Raw genomic sequence first — 21837 nt, forward strand, 5'->3', positions numbered from 1 at the left:
CAATAGATTTTACATCTGAAAAAAACAAAAGGAATCTGAAGTCATCCACAAGTCACGACTCCCTTTCCTTTCTCTCTCTGCTAACGTCTTAGACAAGTGTCTTCCCAGTGTGGCCTGGCAGGCTGTGCGCCAGCATGTGATGTGCTGACTGTGACGGGCTCAGCTTTGTTCTCTGCAAGTTCAGAGGTAATCTCTCTGGAGATTTTCTTTTGGAGTCACCTCGACTTTGGCCAGTGTTACATATTCACCCACTACAACTGCTTCTGTGACATCATTGTGGGTTAGTGATGGGTTAGTCGCTCAGTCATGTCCAACTCTTTGCAACAACATGGACTGTAGCCCGCCAGGCTCCTCTGTCCATTGGCTTCTCCAGGCAAGAATTCTGGAATGCGTTGCCATTTCCTTCTCCAGGGCATCTTCCCAAATCAGGGATCGAACTCAGGTCTCCTGCATTGCAGGCAGATTCTTTACCGTCTGAGCCACCATCATTGCACCATCATTATTCCCAATTTGTGTGGTGATGCCAGTTTCCCTACAGATGGTTTTCAAATGTTAGAATGGTAATGCCTGCTTTCAAAATAGCGTTGTGTCCTAGAAGAGAGGACAGCTCCCAGCTTACAGGTGCTCAGGAAGAAGAGCAGAGGGGGCAGGACGAGCATATTTCCCATGGCACTTGGATCCTTTCCCTTTCAGTCTGGTCCCACCCAACCTATGGCCTGGACTCACCGCGATGGCCCGGATACATTCCAAGGCAAGGGTCCTCCTCACACAGGTGATAGAGGGAGCACCCAGCTTCTTCATCCTCCACTGCCATCGCTGGCATTTGGACCGCTCCGGTTGTGAGATGGCACACCATCGAACGTTTTTCTTCGGGGCAGCCAGGCACAGTCCTGGGAGAAAGAGGCCGAAGAGTGAGGGCTCTATCACTGTCCATGGAAGGGATGGCCTTGCCCTCTCAAGGAGTGGCCCTCCCCTTCCCTCTCCATTCTGTGGCAAAGTCAGGCCACTCCCCTCTGATGGAGGTGTTTCGCTAGCCTAATGACCACTCCATGCTGGCCAGAGGGCTGTGAACCTCAACAAAATGGAGGAGATGATCAGAGCCTCTGGAATCATTTCCCTCCTCTGACTGACATACTTCCTACCCCTGACAAAAAGCCAGCAATGCTCCCTTGCATCAATTTAGGGACTTCTTCCCCCTGCTTTGTTCCCCTGGAACCTAGGAGGTAGGCAGGGGAGGAAGAATTGTGTCTGTCTTTCTGGTGCGGAAGCCGACTCTTGAGGATGGCTGAGTGACAGTCTGCTCAGCAGTGGCAACGTCCAGCCTTGAATCTGGGTTCCTCTAGGTTGTTGAGGCTTCAGACATCGCCCCAGAGGATGCCAAGGGAATGAAAGAAAATACACCCCACCCCTTGTCGGGAGCTGAGCTGCAGTAGGTGTTATACCAAATGGGTCAGCGTGCCTGAGTTACACCATTCATCACTGCACTGAAGAGAGGACTCTCAAGGAGGGATGGAAATGTTCTTATATTGATTTATCGCGATGGTTGTACTATTTGGTAAAGTTACTAAAAACCGCTGAATTGTATACTTTGATGAGGTGAATTTTATGATAAGTAAAATACACATCAGTAAAACTGCTACAAAAAAAAAAAGCCCCTTGGTTGCAAAAGCCACTCCCCTTTTAGATGTGATCTGGTCGGGGAGGGGGCTGCATTCATCTCTCTGCCACCTCCTATTCATAAGCACGCCCTGCACCCTCCAGGGTATTGAGACACCTGGCGAGGGTGTGGCTGCCACACATTTCCCCCTTGCCAGCCACCATCCCAGGGAAATTTCTAGGGGTGTAATCTACCCTGGGAAGCCTTCCTGGATCTGTCCTGAAGTGAGAATCAGCACTATCCGATTTAGCCACTGGGATCCAGCAGGGTTTCCTGGATGCCCTCTGCATACACGGCACAGGGTAATACGCAGAGGAACGTGCAAGCAGATGGCAGCAGCCATCTCATCGGGAGAGGCCAAAACACCCAAAGATGCAACCAAGTATGACTGAATGCTCTAGAACAGAACAAGTGCCAAGACAGGTGTGATGTCCCCATGACCTCAGCCAGTAACTGGGGCAGGGAGGCAATTCGAGAAGTGGGAGCAATTGGCCACGTGAACAGAGACGGTTGCAAGTCCGATCTGTGTCAGGTCTTCACTCAGCCCTTCACATGTTCTGTTCCCCCTCGAATTACCCAGTCCCTTTTGATTGAGAGCTTTGCTGATGTCCACATTTCCTAGGTGAGAAAACTGTGGCTTTAACTTATGGCTTGCCCAAGGTTTCACAACTAATAAGTCTGGATCCAGGATTTGAACCCAGGCAGTCAGACACCAAGCCCCCTGCCTATGTAGGCTGACTGGTTAGAGACAGGGTGCCGTGGAGATGGTAAAGGGTTTGGGGCAGGTCATGGAAAGCCTCCAGTGCTGGTCCTAGAAGGTCTCGTTCAGAAGCCGTGAAGCAGCGACTCACAGGAGGGCAGGGATAGGTGGGCTGAAACCTGGAAACCAGGCAGAAAAAACGTCAAGAAGGGAGAACACAGCAGAAGGCGGGAGATGGGGGGGGTCACAGGATGGAAGCTGGGGGTGAAGGGAGAGCTGGAGGGAAGGCATGAGCAGGGGCAGGAATAGGGAACCAGGGGACGAGCTTGTGTGCTTCCTTGGGAGGGTGAACCAGGAAACTAAAGCACCAGTGAGTGGTTTTCTGAGACCCCCAGCCCCCCAACACCAGCGCTGGGTGCAGAACGCAGCGCTCTGTTCCTCCCCTCCACAGCTCCCAGCAGCCAGCTCTGAAGCTGTGTGTCTCTCTCAAGACAAAACGCTCCCTGAGGCAGATCTAGGCTGGGCCCTTCCTGTATCCCCAGCCCTGCCCCTGATCTGTGTCAGTCACTCACATGCTGCCCATCTGAGCTTGGACGGCACCCTCCTGGAAGGACACGTCCTCAGATTCCTTCTGTGCGGACACACAGTGCCCCTCTCTCAAAGGCAGGGGCTGGGGTGGAGTTACTCTTCTCGCCCCACCCGGCCTCTTCCTGCCACGACACCCATGGGGAGCAGGGCAGGAACCCCCTAGGCCACTGGCCGCTCCTTCCACTGGGTAGGACAAGGGATTCAGTGACACTTTGGGGCGTTGGCCACCATCCATGGACAGTAGGATTTAAACTGTAGACCTCAGTGGGGGTCAAGACAACCAAAGATTCAAGTGAAAATGGAACCCAGTGATGCAACTCTGAGCCAGATCCCAGACCACGGCCCATGACCACTTCTAGGAAAGCAAGGCTTCCTGCCCCTCCAGACTCTCCCAGGTGGTCCCAACCCTGTGCTATGGGCCCAGCAGGCCATGGGTCAGGGAGCAGAAGGAAGGGTAGTAGTGAGCTGGTGGTCCTGGCCAGGTCCAGTCCTGCCTTAGAGAAGAGAGAAATAATCCACACCCCTGGGGAGGATGAGATGGTTGGATGGCATCACCGATTCAATTGACATGAGTTTGGGCCAACTCCAGGAGACACCAAAGGACAGGGGATGCCTGGCATGCTGCAGTCCATGGGATTGCAGAGTTAGACATGGGAAGGAAACTGGAGAAGAGGACCAGAAAAGACAGGCACAGGTTAGGGAGCAAAAGCTCACGGTTATCCGCTAAACACCTCTTTTCATCCAGGAAGCTCCCAGCCCAGAGTAGATGCCCTAGGACAGAAGGAAGCTGCACTGAGCTGCTGGCGGGGCAGGCTGCAGGGGGTGACACCTGGGCTTTCACTTGAGCCCTGCACACACCCCGCCTCACCGCAGACACTCTCCAGCCCTTATGGCCACTGTCCTGGACCCTCCCTCCACTGCTAGAAGCCCAGCCCTCACATTCACATCACTAATGTCCAGCACAGGTGAGTGTTCTGAGCACTCCAGGAATCATTTCAGATACTTGGGAGGGGGGTGGGGCGGTCAGAAGGAACAGTGGTTTCGTCCCTTCTGCTTAGTCCCCTTCTAGTCCAGGCACATTAAAAACCAGGCACCAGTCACTTCTCTCACACCCTCTGACGGAAGGGTCCCAACAGCAGAGTCTGTGCCCCCCACCCCTGCCAGTTTGCAGTGGGAGGGCTTGCGTGCGTGCGCCTCCGTCTACCAGAGCAGGCGGCCCTGCGCCCTCCTCACAGCCCTGTGGAAAAAGGGTTGAGCCATTTTTCAGTGAAGCTGAGGTTCGGAAAGACTGTCTCTTGCCCAGGTTACACAGTTCTTGCGGGAGCTGGGACCCCGTCTGCAGTCTCCTGGGTGTCTCGGGCAAGTCACTCGCCCTCATTACCACCCCTGCCTCCCTCTGCATAACCCTGTCACCGTGCTATGGGTAGGACAGAAGGGACAGGGAACGGGAGAGACCCTTAGGGGAGCCCGGCAGCTCTGGGCACGGACCCCGCCGGCTTCTCGGAGCCCAGCTCGGGTCTCCTCCCCAGGCGAGTGGGTGGGATCCGCTCCGCTCCGGGCGCCTCCCCTGCGGCAGGTGCCCGCGCCAACCTGCCTGCTGCGGGGGACATAGAGGCCCACACGGCGGGGAGCGGGGACCCAGGCGCCTACAGTGAGGGGTGAGGGACTGGGATGCTCCCACAGCGGGGCGTGGGGACCGGGACATCTACCTGGAGGGGCATGCCCCGCCCCCGCCCATACCTGCACTCACCAAGGGCTCCAAGCGACAGCAGGGCGGGGACGAGGAGCTTCATGACTGGGGTCCTGGGGCGACTCCGGACGAAGGCTCTGCCACCTGCGCTCGTTCTGCGTCCCTTTATCCAGGGCTCGGTGACCTCACGAGGTTTGCCCCGCCCTGTGGTCCTATAAGCGCCCCGGGCCTCCCTCCTCCCCGCCGAGGTCTGCTAGTTCCTAGAGGGGAAGAACCGGGGGGTAGCGGGGGACGGGGGCGGAGACAGAGGGAGCGGGGAAGGTGCCCGGGCGGGGCTCGGGCTCCGGCAGATACCCCACCCACACCCACCTCTTAAGTCCCCCACTGCTGCCTAGTTGGGGGATGCTGTTTCTTTCCCACTTGTCCGCAGCCCCTCGGGAGTGGCAGTCCCTGAGTTTTGTTCCCCTCCTGGCCTCAGTGCCTGCTAGAGAGCGGGACCAGAGCAGGGGTCCTAAGGCGAATCTTTGCGGATCATCCTGACTCTACAGATGGTATCTAAAGTGCTCGGGAACCAGTTAAGGCAGACGGAGACCCTTGCGTCTGCACGCAGCAGCCAGCCAGCAGTTTTTAAAGAGGGTCCGCTCCTGGCCCGGGGTCCACGCAGCCGGGTCCCGCGGGCAGAGGCAATACGCTCCCCAGAGTCTGACCCAGACTGCCCCTGGGGCCCTCCTGAGACCGCAGTACAGCTCCCAGAAAACAGAACCAGAGGCCTAAGTGCCCAGAGGCTGCCTCCGGGTCCCTCCTTTGCCAGTGAAAAGGATATCCTACGCTGGTTTTGTTTGGTGATGATATGAGGTGGGAGACAGGAACCGCATTTGGATAAATGTTTTATTTTGTTCTCAGTACACAGGCTGGCCCTGTTTCAGGAGGCTGGTTTTCTGTTCTAAAGCTAGAATTCTGCTCTGCATCCTTGAAATACACTCCCTTGAAGCACAACGACTCCCACGCAGGGGTCTCCAGTGCAGCCCTGCTTATCATTCACTGATGGCAAGCAAACTAAATGTCCATCAAGGGGTGGGGGCAGGACTTCCCTGGCAGTCCAGTGGTTAAGACTCTGCGCTTCCAACGAAGCATGTGCAGGTTCAAACCCACTTGGGAGAACTAAGATCCCATATGCTGTGAGGTGTGGCAAAAAAGTTAAAAAAAAAAAAAAGGTGGGGGGTATCACATAGAGCATGATGCTCTGGAACACACTAGGGGGGCGCAGAGAGAAAGGGCCACCATGCAAGTACTGATGAGCACTTAGCTCCAGGAGGTACTAAGTGAAGAAGTCAGGTACAAACAGTGACAGAAACTCCCTCTGTGGGTGAGTCTGGACAGTAAGTTATTCTGAAATCTGTCTGTCCTGAAAAGCTGGCCTTGATTCTTTGCTTAGACTACTCTGAGTACAAAAACGGTTTCCTGGAGCAAAAGGGCAATACCTCAGGAGGCAGCCCTGTTGGGGGTGTGTATACAGCGGGAGGCACTTGGCCATGGCGAAGCAGAGCCAGCCCAAGTCTCAGAGGCCCTCGAGGAGGCTGTGGGGCACCTCTATCCCGGGTGTGGATCCTGCCAAGGCACATGAGTGGAGTCTGATTAGGGATCCCATGTGCTGGGCACAGGAGTGGGATCCAAGGTTCAGTGGGAGAATCACCAGTCGGGTTTTGGGGTGACAGATCCAGGGTCTCTCATGGTTTGGAAACACAGTGTTGCAACATTAAAAGTTGCTTTCATCAATAACTGCAATAAGCCATTACAAAAATAATGAAGTAACACAAAATTGACTAATTCTCAGGAGTGCTGAAGCATCTTTTACCTAAATTAGCAACCTGGCTTTGCCCTTCCATGATTATAAAAGAATTAAGACATGTCACAACCCAGGTCTGTATCTCCAAGTGCAAATTAGAAAAAGGATGGGTTGGGAGGTCAGATTCTCTCATGTCTGATACAGCCTTGGCAGGAACACAGAGAACCTGGGGCCACACTGAGAGGCTGAGCTGAGGGGCTGCCCTAGAGGCAGGATTGCGGTAAGCAGACTGTTTTCATGCTGTGCCTTAAAGGAATGGCCCAGCCTCAGGCCAACAGAGCAGCCCCCAAGGCCACCTGAAGCGGAAACTGACAAAGGAGGTGGGTCTGCCCAGAAGACAGTGTTCCCCTGATCTGTTATCAACATTCATGCATTCACTCATCCAAGCCAGAACTGGTGGGTTCCAAGAGGGACACAGAGAAGAGGGGGTCCCGCCTGGCCCTCAGGAGCTGATGGCACAGCGGTGGGCACGGGCCACTGGGAAGAGGCAAGGCAGCATAAACAGACTGAGCGAGGGAGCCTAAGGAGGGCCAGCTGACCGGTTGGCATCATCAGGGGCCCATAAGGCTTTGAAGAAGAGCATTTGACCTAGGTGCCTGAAGGAAAGGGTACCTGTCTACAAAGAGAACTTCAGGTAGAGGAAATAGCCAGGTAAAGGTTTGAGAACGTGGATTCAGTGACCTCAAGGGACAACCAAAAGTTGTCCTAGGCTTTCCGACCTGGAACACATTGAAGGAGGATTCACAAAGTCAGGTCCTCCATCCTGAGCTCCACATCAGGTGTCTCTCTGCCCCTTGCTGCATGTCCTGCAGGCACTAGAGTCAGTGCATCAAAAATAGATCTCCTCTGCTCCCTCAAGCCCCACATTTCCTCTCCTACCTCCTACCACTTCCCACCAAATGAAGAGCCTTGGAGTCATCCTCAAATCCTCTGGCCAACGAGCCCGATGTGTGTGCCGGGCACTTAATGATTAACATTGGTTGAATGGATGAGTGAATGAGTGAGGAGGAGGGACATTTCAGTTCAGTTCAGTCACTCAGTCATGTCTGACTCTGCGCAACCCCATGAATCACAGCACGCCAGGCCTCCCTGTCCATCACCAACTCCCAGAGTCTACCCAAAGCCACGTCCATCGAGTCGGTGATGCCATCCAGCCATCTCATCCTCTGTCATCCCCTTCTCCTCCTGCCCTCAATCTTCCCCAGCATCAGGGTCTTTTCAAATGACTCAGCTCTTCACATCAGGTGGCCAAAGTATTGGAGTTTCAGCTTCAACATCAGTCCTTCCAATGAACACCCAGGACTGATCTTCTTTAGGATGAACTGGTTGGACCTCCTTGCAGTCCAAGGGACTCTCAAGAGTCTTCTCCAACACCACAGTTCAAAAGCATCAATTCTTCGGTGCTCAACTTTCTTTATAGTCCAACTCTCACATCCATACATGACCACTGGAAAAACCATAGTCTTGACTAGACAGACCTTTGTTGGCAAAATAGTGTCTCTGCTTTTTAATATGCTGTCTAGGTTGGTCATAACTTTCCTTCCAAGGAGTAAGCGTCTTTTAATTTCATGGCTGCAATCACCATCTGCAGTGATTTTGGAGCCCAGAAAAATAAAGTCAGCCACTGTTTCCACTGTTTCTCCATCTATTTGCCATGAAGTGATGGGATCGGATGCCATGATCTTAGTTTTCTGAATGTTGAGCTTTAAGCCAACTTTTTCACTCTCCTCTTTCACTTTCATCAAGAGGCTCTTTAGTTCTTCTTCACTTTCTGCCATAAGGGTGGTGTCATCTGTATATCTGAGGTTGTTGATATTTCTTCCAGCAATTTTGATTCCAGCTTGTGCTTCCTCCAGCCCAGCGTTTCTCATGATGTACTCTGCATATCAATTAAATAAGTAGGGTGACAACATACAGCCTTGACATACTCCTTTTCCTATTTGGAACCAGTCTGTTGGAGGGACAGTTCAGTTCAGTCGCTCAGTCGTGTCCGACTCTCCGCGACCCCATGAATCACAGCACGCCAGGCCTCCCTGTCCATCACCAACTCCCGGAGTACACTCAAACTCATGTCCACAGAGTCGGCGATGCCATCCAGCCATCTCATTCTCCGTCGTCCCCTTCTCCTCCCGCCCCCAACCTTTCCCAGCATCAGAGTCTTTTCCAGTGAGTCAACTCGTCGCATGAGGTGGCCAAAGTATTGCAGTTTCAGCTTTAGCATCAGTCCCTCCAATGAACATCCAGGATTGATCTCCTTTTGAATGGACTGGTTGGATCTCCTTGCAGTATAAGGGACTCTCAAGAGTCTTCTCCAACACCACAGTTCAAAAGCATCGATTCTTCGGCGATCAGCTTTCTTCACAGTCCAACTCTCACATCCATACATGACCACGGGAAAAACCATTGCCTTGACTAGACGGACCTTGGTTGGCAAAGTAAGGGCGTCAAAAGATCCTGCTTGTAATGTGTCAAATGTGAAAGACAATGAGGGCCAGGGTTGACTGTGGCAGTCACCCCAGAACCCTTGTGCCTGGAGTCATCAGTTTACCCATTAATTCAGCATCCATCTATGGGGCACCTCTGATGTGCCAGGAGCTGGACCAGACCTTGAAGAGCCTGCAGGGAAGTAGGATGCAGGTCTCCAGATGCTGAGACAGTAGCAGAGCGTGAATATAAGGAACATGAAGAAGATGGCTATGGTACAAACCCCTGTGTTATGGCAGGAGCTGGTGTTTAACAGGGCTTGCCAGGGGGCACACGTGGTATGGAATCCACCTGCCAGTGCAGGAGACACAAGAGACGCAGCCTGTGAGGGAAGCTCTTCCCCCAGGATCCACCCTCTCTCCACCCCTGAAATTCACACAGCAACCCTCTGCCGTCCAAGCTAAGCCCTCCCTACAGATGGGCAGTAAACCCCATGCCCTGCCCTCTCTAGAGTCCTCCAGCTTCAACCCCCAAGAGGAGTATTGGAAAGAAATGAGGGATCTGGGCAGAACCAGCTTCACATGGGATATAGGAAAACAGGAATTCCCAACACATCCTCTCAATGGGGGCTCCAACCTGACTGACAGGAGACCCAGGCCTTGCTTCCTGCCCCTGCTAGTGAGGTCACTGGCTTGGTACAGAGCCACTTGTTAAATACTGAGGGCTGTCGTGGTGGGTTCCAAACCACGGGTAGCTTGGAATCAGTCATGATGGGAATATTTATACCATGGAAATTAGCAAGTTCTAGATGTCAGATCTTCTTTCCCTCCAAGAGAGCCAGTTGACAGCACACCTCTCCTGTGTTTGTCATTATTTGGAGGAACACAGTGTCCAATGTTGTAAAGGGTGTGTGTGGCGGCGGGGGGAGTGTCATCCTAGCAGGGAGAAGATAACAGTGCTTAGCAGTCAGATGGCACCTTCTCCTCCAGACAGCGCTGTTCGTCACCTTGTCTCCTGTGACTCTAACAGAAACTCTGAGATAAGAAAGTCATTGTTCCTGCTCTAAGATGAGGGAAACTGAGGCTCACCTGTGGTCACGCAGTGAATGAAAGACAGAGGACAAATTGCTAAACCCGTGTCTCCCGTTAGGCCCGCAGCCAGGCCCGCTTTCTACCACTCGGCCAGAACTTTCTGAGAGCTCCGGATGTGAGCCCAGGGCCCAGGGATGCCTCTGCCCTCAATCTCAGTGGCGGTATTGGACCCTCCTGTGGACCATGAGTTTGGGTGGGCTCCAGGAGTTGGTGATGGACAGGGAAGCCTGGCGTGCTGCAGTCCATGGGGTCGCAAAGAGCTGGACATGACTGAGCGACTGAACTGAACTGCAGACCAGGCACTGTCAGCCCCTTCACACATCAGCTGAGCTTCACGGAAGTACCGTGATTGCCTCATTGGTCCTCCTTCCAGACATGGGGACTCTGGCAAAGCAGCTAGCTCATCCGCCATCCAGCTAGAAATTTGCCACTGATCCCTGACCCCTGCCCCGTGATCTCTTAATGGTTTGATTGTTCCTGTGCTGACCACCTTGAAGAGAGAGCAGAAAGTAAGCAAGAATGAGCAAGAGATGGATGCAGGGCCCCCTGCTTTCCGGCCAGTGCGATGACCGAGATTTCAGGTCAAGGTCTTCGCGCTAGGCCCTTGCACAAAGCCCAAGGTCCCTGGGAGCCTTCGGACATGCCTGTGGGCACTGGGGGGTCATCAGGAGGGGGAGGGAGCTCAGAAGGGCAGTGGGCAGGAAAACCGGGCCTCTGTTAACTAATATGGTCTCGTGTTGCCAATTGTTGCCCAATTTACAAAGAACCCACAGAGACAAAGAGTTTCTATTTCCGTGCACAGACCTCTTCCTCCTCCTCCCTGCCCCTCCTCATAATCAGGACCCTCGGCCGGCATGGACCCTCTCCTCTCAGGGCCAAGCCCTCCCAGGGTGGGCACCCCGCAGACCTGCTGAACAACAGTCTCCCCAGCAGTCAAAGGGGCCGTGGAAACCCCCAGGTTTACCCAGCCACAAGGTTTCAATTTTGGCACCACATCCCTGGCAGCAATCGGATTCCATGAGCACCTAACTGTGGCATCCGTGGAGGTGAGAATGTGCGGAATGCCAGGCCCAGGGAGAGTCTCCCAGGAAGGTGCCAGTCAAGGGCAGCCTGGAGGAAGGTGGGGGCGCAGCCCTGGGCCAGCCATGCAAATTTCTTCCCAGAAGGAATGAGCCCCTTGCCCAGGGAAACCCCCGAGCAGGAAGCACCTGAGCCCTGGGGGCCCTTCTGCTGCCCCTCCCCAGGGCCGCATTCAGGCAGGGAGGGGGCCCGCTCTCCGGCCTTGAGTGTCTCAGCTCTGGAGGCCTCTGTGTCTGCCACCTGCACCCCACAGAGAGAGGTTAGGCTGGCTGTCACCGAGAAGGGGCTGGAGACGCACACTCAGAGCTCCCCCAGGCAGGGACTGCCCAGCGCCCAGACCACTGCTCCACGCGGGCTTCCCTTCCTCATCCTCCATTCATTTCTTCCCTGGACAGCCTGGCATGCTGGAGGGCACGGGGGAGATGAGGTTAGAAACTCAAGAGGTGGGCGTGGACGTGGAGTTCCCTCCGGCTCCAGCCTAAACTGCCGCCGGGTCCTGGGCCGTCCCTCAACCTGCCTAAGCCTCAGTTTCTCCAGGTGTTAAAAAAAAAAGGGTGGGGGGACACAGATAATATCAGTTCCCAAAGTGGGCAGAGTTCAGACCTATGTTTGACATGTTTACACAGGCTCAGTACAGGCGACTGCTGTCCATATTTACAGACACTCAGCAGCCCCGGCCATGTGGAGCTTGGCTTAGCAGAGGGTAACAAGGGAAGCAGAAATGGCCTCTGGGGGCACCGGGCCCAGCGGGAGGGGCCGCGTGTGCTGAGAGGTGCACGTACTTAGGTGTCGCAGGGAGCCCTGACAGACACGGGAACAGCCCGCCTGGGCTGCCCCATTTTCTGGAGTGTTCAGCCCTGCCCTGCCCTGCTCTCCAGCCCCTTCTCCGTGCCTCTGTCTCTACCCCCTGCCTCCACTCCTCCCCCGCACTTTCCGTCTCTCCCTGGCTTCTTTCTCCACGTCTAGCTCTCTCTCTCGCTCTTTCCCTCCTGAAAGGCACATCTGCGTTTGTGCTGGATGCCCTGCTGCCTGGATCCTGCTGCAGCCCTGGCTGAGCTTCCTTCTACCCCAGTCATCGCAATTACTAACTCATCTCTGGCACCCCTACCCCACCTCCCCGATGCTGAGCTCTGGGGGAAAGGGTCTGTGGCTGCACCCGGAAGTAGAACTAGCACAAACCCAGGGCCTTTCAGGAGCTGCTTGCTGGAGAGCTGTGGCCTTTATCCTACAAGCGTGTTTTACTCCGAAAATGACACTCTCCCAAGGTCGCTCTGCAGGCACCAGCCCAGGGTTCCCTCTGTACATCTTGTCACTCATGCTTAACCTCCTGTTCACACTGAGCGTGAGCGGATTGGGTTGGGGGGAGGAGTAGCAAGATGCCTCCTCTTTGTCACCCACCGAGACTGATCTTGACCCTGAGCAAAATCTTCTTTCAGTGAGAATTAATTTCCAAAAAATGCATTCGAGAAAAGACTCTTAAAGTTCATCCATCTGGTTGGCCCTCCTGAAAAGAGAGCTGACCCCCTGGAGCTATAGTGTTTGTGGTGGATTTGGAGGAATCTGAGGGGAGGGGGCTGGGGGCCAGGAGAGCAAGGGCTCTGAACCAATAGCGGTGTTGCCCATGGTGGCCCCATTTGTAAAGGACACTCAGTGATCAAAGGGCTTCTCTGCTTGTCTTTCCTGCCCCTTCTCTATACACTTCCCTTCCCCATGGTCTTCTCTTCACTCCAGTCTGGCAGGGCTGGGCTCAGGTTCTCAGTCTCACGGGGTTAAAATACTTGTGTGTCTTTGGATTCCCCTTCTCCTTCACGCACAATGTGTGATCTAGGGCCCGACTGCACCCCGTCTTTCTTCATTCTGCCCTGTGCCCACACATTCCTTTCTCTCCTACGGTCACAGGATGGCCCTGGGCTCCTGACCTCTCCCCTGCTTCTCGACTCCCCGCTGCAGTCTTTCCCGGAAGGAATCAATCTTTCAGAAGCACAAAGCTAATAGCAGTGCCAAGGCATCTCCGCTTGACCCCGTTTCCTGTCCCTGCACTCTGTCCCTGAAGAATCTCATCCTTCTTCCCCTTGGGATGTGCTGAAACCTCCCAGAACCACACTGCCCACCCAGGTCTCACCTCAGCCGTGACCCAGACAACTCTGCCTGAAGTCCCACCAGAACGCCAAAGCAGCATACCCAACTTCCAGTGCTGGCCCACTGTCTCTCCCTATCCTCCCCTGCCCCCCGCCAACTCCTGCTAACAGAGCTTAAACCCTGGAGATGATAGAAACGGTGGCTTAAACAGCACAAATGAATCATCTCATAGTTGTAAGAGCAGAGGCTGAAGTCAGACTCAGAGGCTGCAGAACACCTGGCTGTGCTCCTCCTGGAGGCCCCAGGGAGACTGCTTCCTGGCTTTTCCCAGCTTCAAGAGGCTGACCGCACTCTGGGCACCTTGGCCCCGCCTCACTCCCCCTTCTGTTTCCATCATCACAGACCAGTCTCTCACTCTGACTCTCTGCCTCTGTCTTATAAAAAAAAAACAAAACCTTATAATGACATTGCGCCCACTAGGGTAAAAAACATCTCAAGATCTATAATTTAATCATATCTGCAAAGTCCTTTTTGTCACATGAGGTAGCATATTTACAGGTTCCAAGAATTAGGACGTGTACATCTTTGGGGTCCATACTCAACCTATCAGACCAGTATATAATGATAAACTGTGTGTGAGAGATAATACCTAGTGCAACCACTAGGTAAACTATACAAAGAGATACACTCGAAACACTACAGATAAATCAGGATGGAATTCTAAAAAATGTTTAGACAAGCTACGAGATATTAGGTGAAAGAAAACAGTGAAAATGTCCAAACAGGGAAAACAAACAAAAAGCAAAAATAAAGTGACAGACTTAACTCTAATATATCAATAATTACATCAAATATAAATAGCTTAACTATCCCAATTAAGAGGCTTCCCTGGTGGCTCAGTTGGTAAAGAATCTGCCCGCAGTGCAGGAGACCAGGGTTCGATCCCTGGGTTAGGAAGATCTCCTGGAGAAGGAAATGGCAACCCACTCCAGCATTCTTGCCTGGGAAATCCCATGGACAGAGGAGCCTGGCAGGCTACAGTCCACGGGGTTGCAAAGAGCTGAACACGACTGAGCAACAAACACACACACATCCCAATTAAAAGACTGAGATTTGAGGAGTGCTTTGAAAAAATAATCTTGCATTGACTGCTTACAAGAAACTCACTAAACTATATAACAACATAGCTAGGTTGAAAGTAAAAGCATGGGAAAAATATATACCATGTAAACAGTAATTTAAAAAAAAGAAAGTGTGGCTATATTAATATCAGATAAAGTCAAATCAGAGTAAAGAACATTATTACAGGCAGCAAGAAATATTACATAATGACGAGTCTACACATCAAGACATCATAACAATCCTAAACGTGTATGCACCAAAAAACAGAGCTCTAGAAATAAAAAGAGAGGGGCCTCCCTGGTGGTCCAGTGGCTAAGACTACACTCCCAATGCAGGGGGCTCAGGTTCGATCCCTGGTCGGGGAACTAGATCCCACATGCTTCAACTAAAGATCTTGCATGTTGCAACAAAAACCCGGCACAGACAAATAAATAAATATTTTTCAAAAAAAGAAATGAACAGAGAAACAGATAAATTTATAATTATAGTCAGAAGCATCAAACTCCTCTTTCAACAACTGATAGAACAAGGAGACAGCAAATCAGCAATGTGTAAGGACCAACCCAACAGCACCATCAACCAAGATCTAATCAACATTTGTGGAACACCGCCCAACAGCAGAAAACACATTCCCCTCAAGTACCCACAGAGCATTTACCAAGACAGACTACATCCTGGAACACAAACCAAACCTCAACCCATTTAAAAGAATTTAAATTGTGCAAAATTGGAAACCAAGTGTCATACTTCTAAATCATCAACGGGTCAAAGAGACAAAAATGGGGAGCTTGAGTTCTTCCCAAACAACAATGAAGTCATGACTTTGAATAAGAACCCAGTTAGTTTTAAAGCAAGCAGCCAAGTTTTTGAGTAAAGGTGTGTATGTTCAGATATAGGGGAAACACACACAGAATAAGAAACCATTATTCCTTGGGGACCCCCCATGAAATGAGATCACTTTCTCTGGCTGTCACCTCCCCCACGTCTCTCCCTTCCCCTCTTATACTGTCCTGCAAAGGGCTACCTTTGAATCACATGGCTCTTTTAATTTGGCTACAGTCAACTAACTTAAACTGTGGATCACTTACTCAAGCTGGCCGAGCACTCTTTTTTTTAACTTTAAAAAAAAAAAACTCTCTCATACAGAAAAGTATAAAAACATAAATGTAGAGCTCAATAAATTATCCCAAAAAGAACATGTATGTAACCACCACTCAGGTCTAAAAATAAAACACTGCCAATATTCAGAGGCCCCCTTATACCCCACTCAAACCAAGACCTTCTCTCTTATCCCCAAAGTTAAAACTACTACCCTAATTTTTAACACTATAGTTTACTTTTGCCTATGTTTGATGCTAAAGCTGAAACTCCAATACTTCGGCCACCTCATGCGATGAGTTGACTCACTGGAAAAGTGTCTGATGCTAGGAAGGATTGGGGGTGGGAAGAGATGGGGAAGACAAGAGAATGAGATGGCTGGATGGAATCACCGACTCGATGGACATGAGTTTGAGTGAACTCCGGGAGTTGGTGATGGACAGGGAGGCCTGGCGTGCCGTGATTCATGGGGTCGCAAAGAGTCGGACACGACTGAGAGACTGAATTGAACTGAACTGAACTGATGTTTGAACTTTGTGTAAATCATACAGTATGTATTCTTTTGTTTCTGATTCCTTTCATTCAACATTTATGTTAGCGAGATCATCCTTTTTTTTTAACTTTCTGAATCTTATTCATTTTCTAATAATTGCTAGTATTACAAATACAATCTATTTTTTAACATTATCCTTATATCTGGCAACCTCATTGAATTCACTTATTAATTCTCAGCCCCCTCCTGGCAGCTTCTGTGGCTCATCTTGGCATTTCTAATCTGTCTCCTAGCCAGCTGCTTCCTGACTCTCAGGCCCTACCTCTGCTCCACATCTTCTTTCTGATTCCTCCAGAGTTCTCTGGGCTACAAGGGAAGCTTTCCCAGAGTCCATGTGGCCACTTGGCCACTTCCCCAGGAGCAGAGGGTCACTACATTGGTGACTAAGGACAGGTGATGTGCTTTGCAGGGGCCATGGAGAGTACCAGGGACTGAGAGTGAGTCCACGGTCAGCTAGTTCTGAACCGTCCTTCCCTGGTCATCCGGGAAGGGGCACGTTGATGAGAAAGCAGCAGCGGGATGCCACACGGATGCCGGGGCCAAGATGAGGGATTAAAGGTGCAGATGACTCGCAGAATGAAGAACTGGTGGACCTGCAACAAAGCCTGGGGACCTGCTACACAAAGCAGAACTTGATGGCTATTTGGAAATGGAAGAAAGAGTCGGGGAAGTGAGCAATTTTCAGGATATTTGGAAATATTCTGGCTCGAGGTTGCACCTATGAAATAACCTGACCACCCCCCGAAAAAAAAATCAGACATTCTCGGGGCTAAATGTTTCCTTTGATGCTATTTTATAAATGGGGTCTCTAACCCCATAGCCCTAGACCCGCCTTGGTAGGGTTAGGTAGAATCTGGCTTCCTGACTCCTTGCACTGAGGGAAGAGGAAGTCTCCTTCAGTTGAAGGAGCATTTATTGTGGTCTGGGTGTTTGTCAAGGGCTGGGGTCACAAGGGTCAACCAGACCTGGTCCCAGCCCCCGAAGACAACAGACAAGTAAGTAAGCAGACAGTTACCATCAATAATCAGGGAGAGAGATGAGACAGCTTCATCTGGGGTGCAGCAGCAGGGAAGCGGCAAGACAAGTTGAACCTTGATTTACAGGTGGACATGATAGGATTTGCTGCATCTCCAGGGGATATGGAATGTGAACATCAGGAGCGGAAGATGACAACACCAAGGTGTCCGGCCTGAGAAGCTAAAGGATGAACTTGCATTAACTGAAATGGGGAAGACCATGGATGGAACAGACCGAGAGTAGGTGGACCAGAAGTTCCATCCTGGGCACCATCGTATTGACAGATCCTTGGACCTCCAGGTGGATTGTGAGAGAGGAAGCTCCCTGACTTGTAGCTGCCCAGAATATGCTGATCCTACAAGGACCAAAGGCAGAGAGGTCTGGAGCTTTATTTAAAATTATTTTTTGGGCCACGGATCCATTTTCTCCTGGATAATGCTGATGCCTAATTACCCAAAACAGTGTCCAGCTCCAGGGGCTCATGAAACACTCTGTATCATGTCGATGGCTCATTCTTACATGTTGGGAGTCTGGGACAACTTCCCTAATGGCCCCCTTGAGCTCCCCCTGACCGTTCTGCCCCTGCCCTACCCTCGCCTGCAACAGTGGAGTGCAGACTGTCTCCCATTCAAGCCTTTGGCTCATCTGCACTGTTCCATGCATGTGGGTGCCTTCCTTGCACAGGGACTCAGCGGGGTTGAAGGGTTTCTCCTCATGGTCCACACCTAGCACAGAGCCTGCCTGCCTCTGGGAGATTCAGGACTAACCCTGCTTTGTAATGACCGTTGACGACATCATGGCCTCTCCCAGAGTGAGAGAGAAGGAAACGTCCACCTTGGCTGCAGGGAGAACAATGGGCACATTCCCAAGCCCCCGAAGGGTTTCTATGCATTTCTGAACAATGTTTACTCATCATTTTACAGGCTGCTCTGTGTTGCCCACAGACTTCAGGGCACTAAAGGATTTATTGAGATCAGATCTGGGCAGTGATCCATAAGATGTGAGAATTAAACCAATGAATTAAACTCAAGAAGCCTTGAGGAGGAGAGCACAGCTTCCTCACCCGGGGCTTCTGCCCCAGGGACAGCCTAGCTGGGGCTTCCTCCCAGGTGGGCCAGGTGGCCGATGCACACGGGACAGGAGCCCCAGACAGTGGGGACACGATGGCCAGGGGAGCTGACCCCCTGCTCTGCGCCCTCTGCCCCTGTCTGTGGGAAGATGCTCCAGCTGGACTCTGCCCCGCAGTGCTCACGGGCTGCCCCTGCCCTGATGCCTGCAGCCTCCCTTCCCCACTCAGATTCTCGGAGCCAACCCAGAGGAGTGGGATGGGGTGGGAGGGGGAGGGAGGTTCAAGAAAAAGATGTATACCTATGGCTGATTCATGTTGATGTATGGCAGAAACCAACACAATCTTTAAAGCCATTATCCTCCAATTAAAAATAAACAAATATTAAATGGGGGAATTACAATAAAAAAAAATTAAAATTAAGCCGAGTGCAGCCCCCTCCAGGAAGCCGAGCAGTTGCACCTCCATCACCGCCTCCTTCCTATGGTCCACCACCCTTCCCCTGCCCCACATCAGCAAGTGGCCCTACGGAAGTACCGTTTGCTTATGGAATCTATTGCGTGTAATTCTCACCCAGACTGGGTCAGCTAGTTTGCTCAATCATGGACTTAGTTTCTAGGAAACTGCTGGGCCTGAGATATGACTACAAAGTACAGCTGCATTTTGTTTAAAACCCCACCAACGAACATATAAACAGGTACAACTCCCCTTGGAGACCCATTGGGCAGTATGAGTTGAAGCACAGTTACACTCCATGACCAGGGCTGGGCTACAAAGTACTTACTAACTGGCTCTGGGAACGTAGTTGTTTGATACATTTCTTTTATGTTAAAGAGCAAGATGAAAGAGAAAGACTAGACTCATGACAGAACTTCAATTATTTGTCAATGATGTGAGCAACATCTTTCCTAAATCAGATACATAAGCATTTTCCAGTGCTGGAAAAATATTTTCTCAATTTTTTGTGCTATTTACAATGTTGTAACTATGGAGATGACACATGCATTAGTTTAATCTGCATTATGGGGCTTTTCTCTGCCACTTTCTTAAGTCTAACTCTAGACGATCACTAAAAAACAACTGTCTATTAAGCCCTGATTTGTAGCATTTGCCATTTCACAAGGTGAGTGATTTCATATCATCAAAGTGGATGGCCATCACTGAATTTGAAACAATCACAACATTGTTTGTTAACCGGCTATACTCCAAGGCAAAATAAAAAGGTTAAAAAAGAAAAACAACTCCTTCCCTCAAATGACAACCTGTGACAGTGGCTGATGAGAGAAGGCGGAAAGAACTTACTAAGTCATTTGAGTCGTGTCCAACTCTGAGACCTCATGGACTGTAGCCCGCCAGGCTCTTCTGTCCATGGGATTCTCCAGGCAGGAATACTGGAGTGGGTTGTCCTTTCCTATTCCAGGGGATCTTCATGACTCAGGGATTGACCCTGCATCTCTTAAGTCTCCTGCCTTGGCAACTGGGTTCCTTACCACCAGAGTCGCCTGGGAAGCCCATAGGGGAGAGGAAAGTGAAGAGAAAGTGCTGGTCGTAGGCGTGTCTGACTCTTTGCGACCCGGTGGACTGTAGCTCACCAGGCTCCTCTGTCCCTGGGATTCTCCAGGCCAGAATACTGGAGTGGGTTGCCGTTTCCTCCTCCAGGGGATCTTTCTGACCCAGGGATCAAACCCATGCCTCCTGGGTCTTCTGCATTGCAGGCAGACTCTTTACCATCTGAGCCACCAGGAAAGCCCAGGGGAGAGGAAGAGGGAGGATATTTGCCAACGGACAAAAGTTGTGGTTACTTGAGTCACAGTACGATGGAGTTGAGCTGGGTACAGGTTCTGGGAAAGAAGTGAAGGGAGAGGAGAATGCGGGAGAGGGAGAGAAAAAGAAACAAGCATGCCTGGCAGACCCTGCCCAACCCTTGAGCACAGTGCCGGGCGCTGTTCTGGACGCTGTGTGTGCACAATTCGGATCCTCGGCCATTCTTGCAAGGTGGGTCCCCCCATCATTCTGCCCATCTCACAGATGAGGACACCGAGGCCTGGGAGCATGGTGACACCAAAGCCCATCTAGGCTGCCTCAGATCCCAGGGGCTGTGTGCTATCCTCACCCCACCCCCGCTCCCCTGGGGAACTCTGTGTCCCTGCTGGGAAGGCGGTGCCGAGAAGGGCTGGAATGTCCTGGCAGAGTGTACCTTCCTCCCACGCTGGCACCGAGCCTCCATACTCCGGAGGCCCCAACACACTGCTGTTGATCACAATGCGCTGTGAACATCATTTGAAGCAGGGACATCAAAGGGGGCCACAGGAGGAATAAGGAAGCAACTGAAACATCGAGCCGAATGTTCCCAGCAAGGGCTGATACCTCCAGCTTCACAGTCTGTCTCACCTCCCGCCCCCACCCTGCCCACCTCAGAATCCAGCGGGGCAAGAACCTGCCACCCTGGGGCAGAGAGGCCAACTGTTCCATGCTCTCGGGGGCTGCTGAGCAAGCTCCCAGCTGGAAAGAGTCTCCATGACCCCCGGCCCTGGCCCAAGGCCATGCTTCCTCCCCGGCCAGACCCCAGTCAGCCCCATGGGAGCCAGCCTTCCTCCTTTCTTTCTGTGGATTAAATTCTTGATCAAGCCGGACCTCACTCCTGTGCTCAGCTGGAACAGGGATCCAGGAAGCTGGAAGCAGAGAGTTCAGGGGTGCAGGCTGGCTGAGTCAGAGGCAGGCAGCCTGGAGGGTGACGACAAGGTTTGCTGCCTGGGCTCCAGGCTTTGATCCCCTGGGTTCTGGCCGTGCTCTGGGCCCACCCAGACCAGCCCCAAGGGCTGCAAGACAGTGTCCACAGGGGAGGGAAACAGAGCTCTCCAAGCAAGCGTGAGCAGGAATGGAGTGTGGGGCAGAGAAGGAAAACTGGTGGGAAGCAGGGAGCCGTGCCACGCAGCATGTTCCTGTCCTTCCTGCCTCTCCTGCTGCTGGCAGCGAGGGACCACCATGGGCTTAATGTCAATCACTAAGGGGTGCGAAGGTCAGGGCTGAGCCCAGTGGGCTGGGGTGCGGCTCCTAAGGTGAGGAGGGGGCACCCTCAGAGGAGAGGACTACAGGAGGTACCTGTCCCCTAGGAAGCCAGCAAGCCACGCCCTCCCTGTGTCCAGCCTCTTCACAGAACCCACTCATGCTGACTGACACCTTTGCTCCCACGCGTGCTGGCAGTCACACTTGTAAAATGGTTCTTTCCACATCGTCTTCCCCAAAGTTTTGGGTCAGGGCTCACTGCTGTGATGCTGGCCACTTGCAGCGTGTTAACTGTGGCTCACATTGGCTGGTTGGGAACCAAGGCATCCTGGGCGCCAGGGAGGTGAGGATGAGGGGGTGGCGGGCTGAGGCAGTGGACTGAGCTGAAGCTGGGAGGACATCAATGAGATACACACCAGAGCTGCTGCCCTCCACATAAAGGTCTTAGAAGAGAAACTGCCCTGCTGAACCTTGCTCGGAGTCCTTTAAGGCTTGTCACAGCCGAGGAAGAGGAAGGACAAGGGGAGAAGGCCGGCCTGTCCTCTAGAAGTGAGGGGGAGGAGGGAGATGTCTGGGTTCTGTGAAGAGCAGATGCTGCTTCAGACAGCAGCTGTGCTCCACGTGGGGCCAGCCGCTCTGTAGGGAAAGCCCAGCCCCTGGAAGCCGCACAGACAGACGCCCCACCCCCACCCTCAGGCCAGGCAGGAACAAGGAAGCAGCCTGGTTTCCTGCTTCCTCACCCACAGCAGGGCCTTTTCAGGCTGCGGGGAGGATGGCCCAAGGGAGAAATGATGTCATGGCTGGGAAGGGGATGGTCTCA

At 52.3% G+C, this 21837-nt stretch overlaps 1 protein-coding gene across 1 annotated transcript in view; it reads right to left on the minus strand.

The window, feature by feature from the left end:
• The window catches only part of LTF (lactotransferrin), a 33477-nt gene extending 28648 nt beyond the window's left edge, over positions 1-4829 (minus strand). The window contains exons 1-2 of the mRNA XM_055413648.2: positions 4696-4829; positions 727-890 (exon numbers count right to left, since the gene is read on the minus strand). Of these exons, the coding sequence (XP_055269623.2) occupies positions 727-890; positions 4696-4738 (207 nt within the window). The 5' untranslated portion in view covers positions 4739-4829. The remainder of the gene's footprint in view (positions 1-726; positions 891-4695) is intronic.
• Between the last annotated feature and the right edge of the window lie 17008 nt (positions 4830-21837).

Source organism: Moschus berezovskii, chromosome 24 (genome assembly GCF_049115385.1).
Source record: "Moschus berezovskii isolate FMDL1 chromosome 24, NW_MosBer_1.0, whole genome shotgun sequence".
Taxonomy (NCBI): domain Eukaryota; kingdom Metazoa; phylum Chordata; class Mammalia; order Artiodactyla; family Moschidae; genus Moschus; species Moschus berezovskii.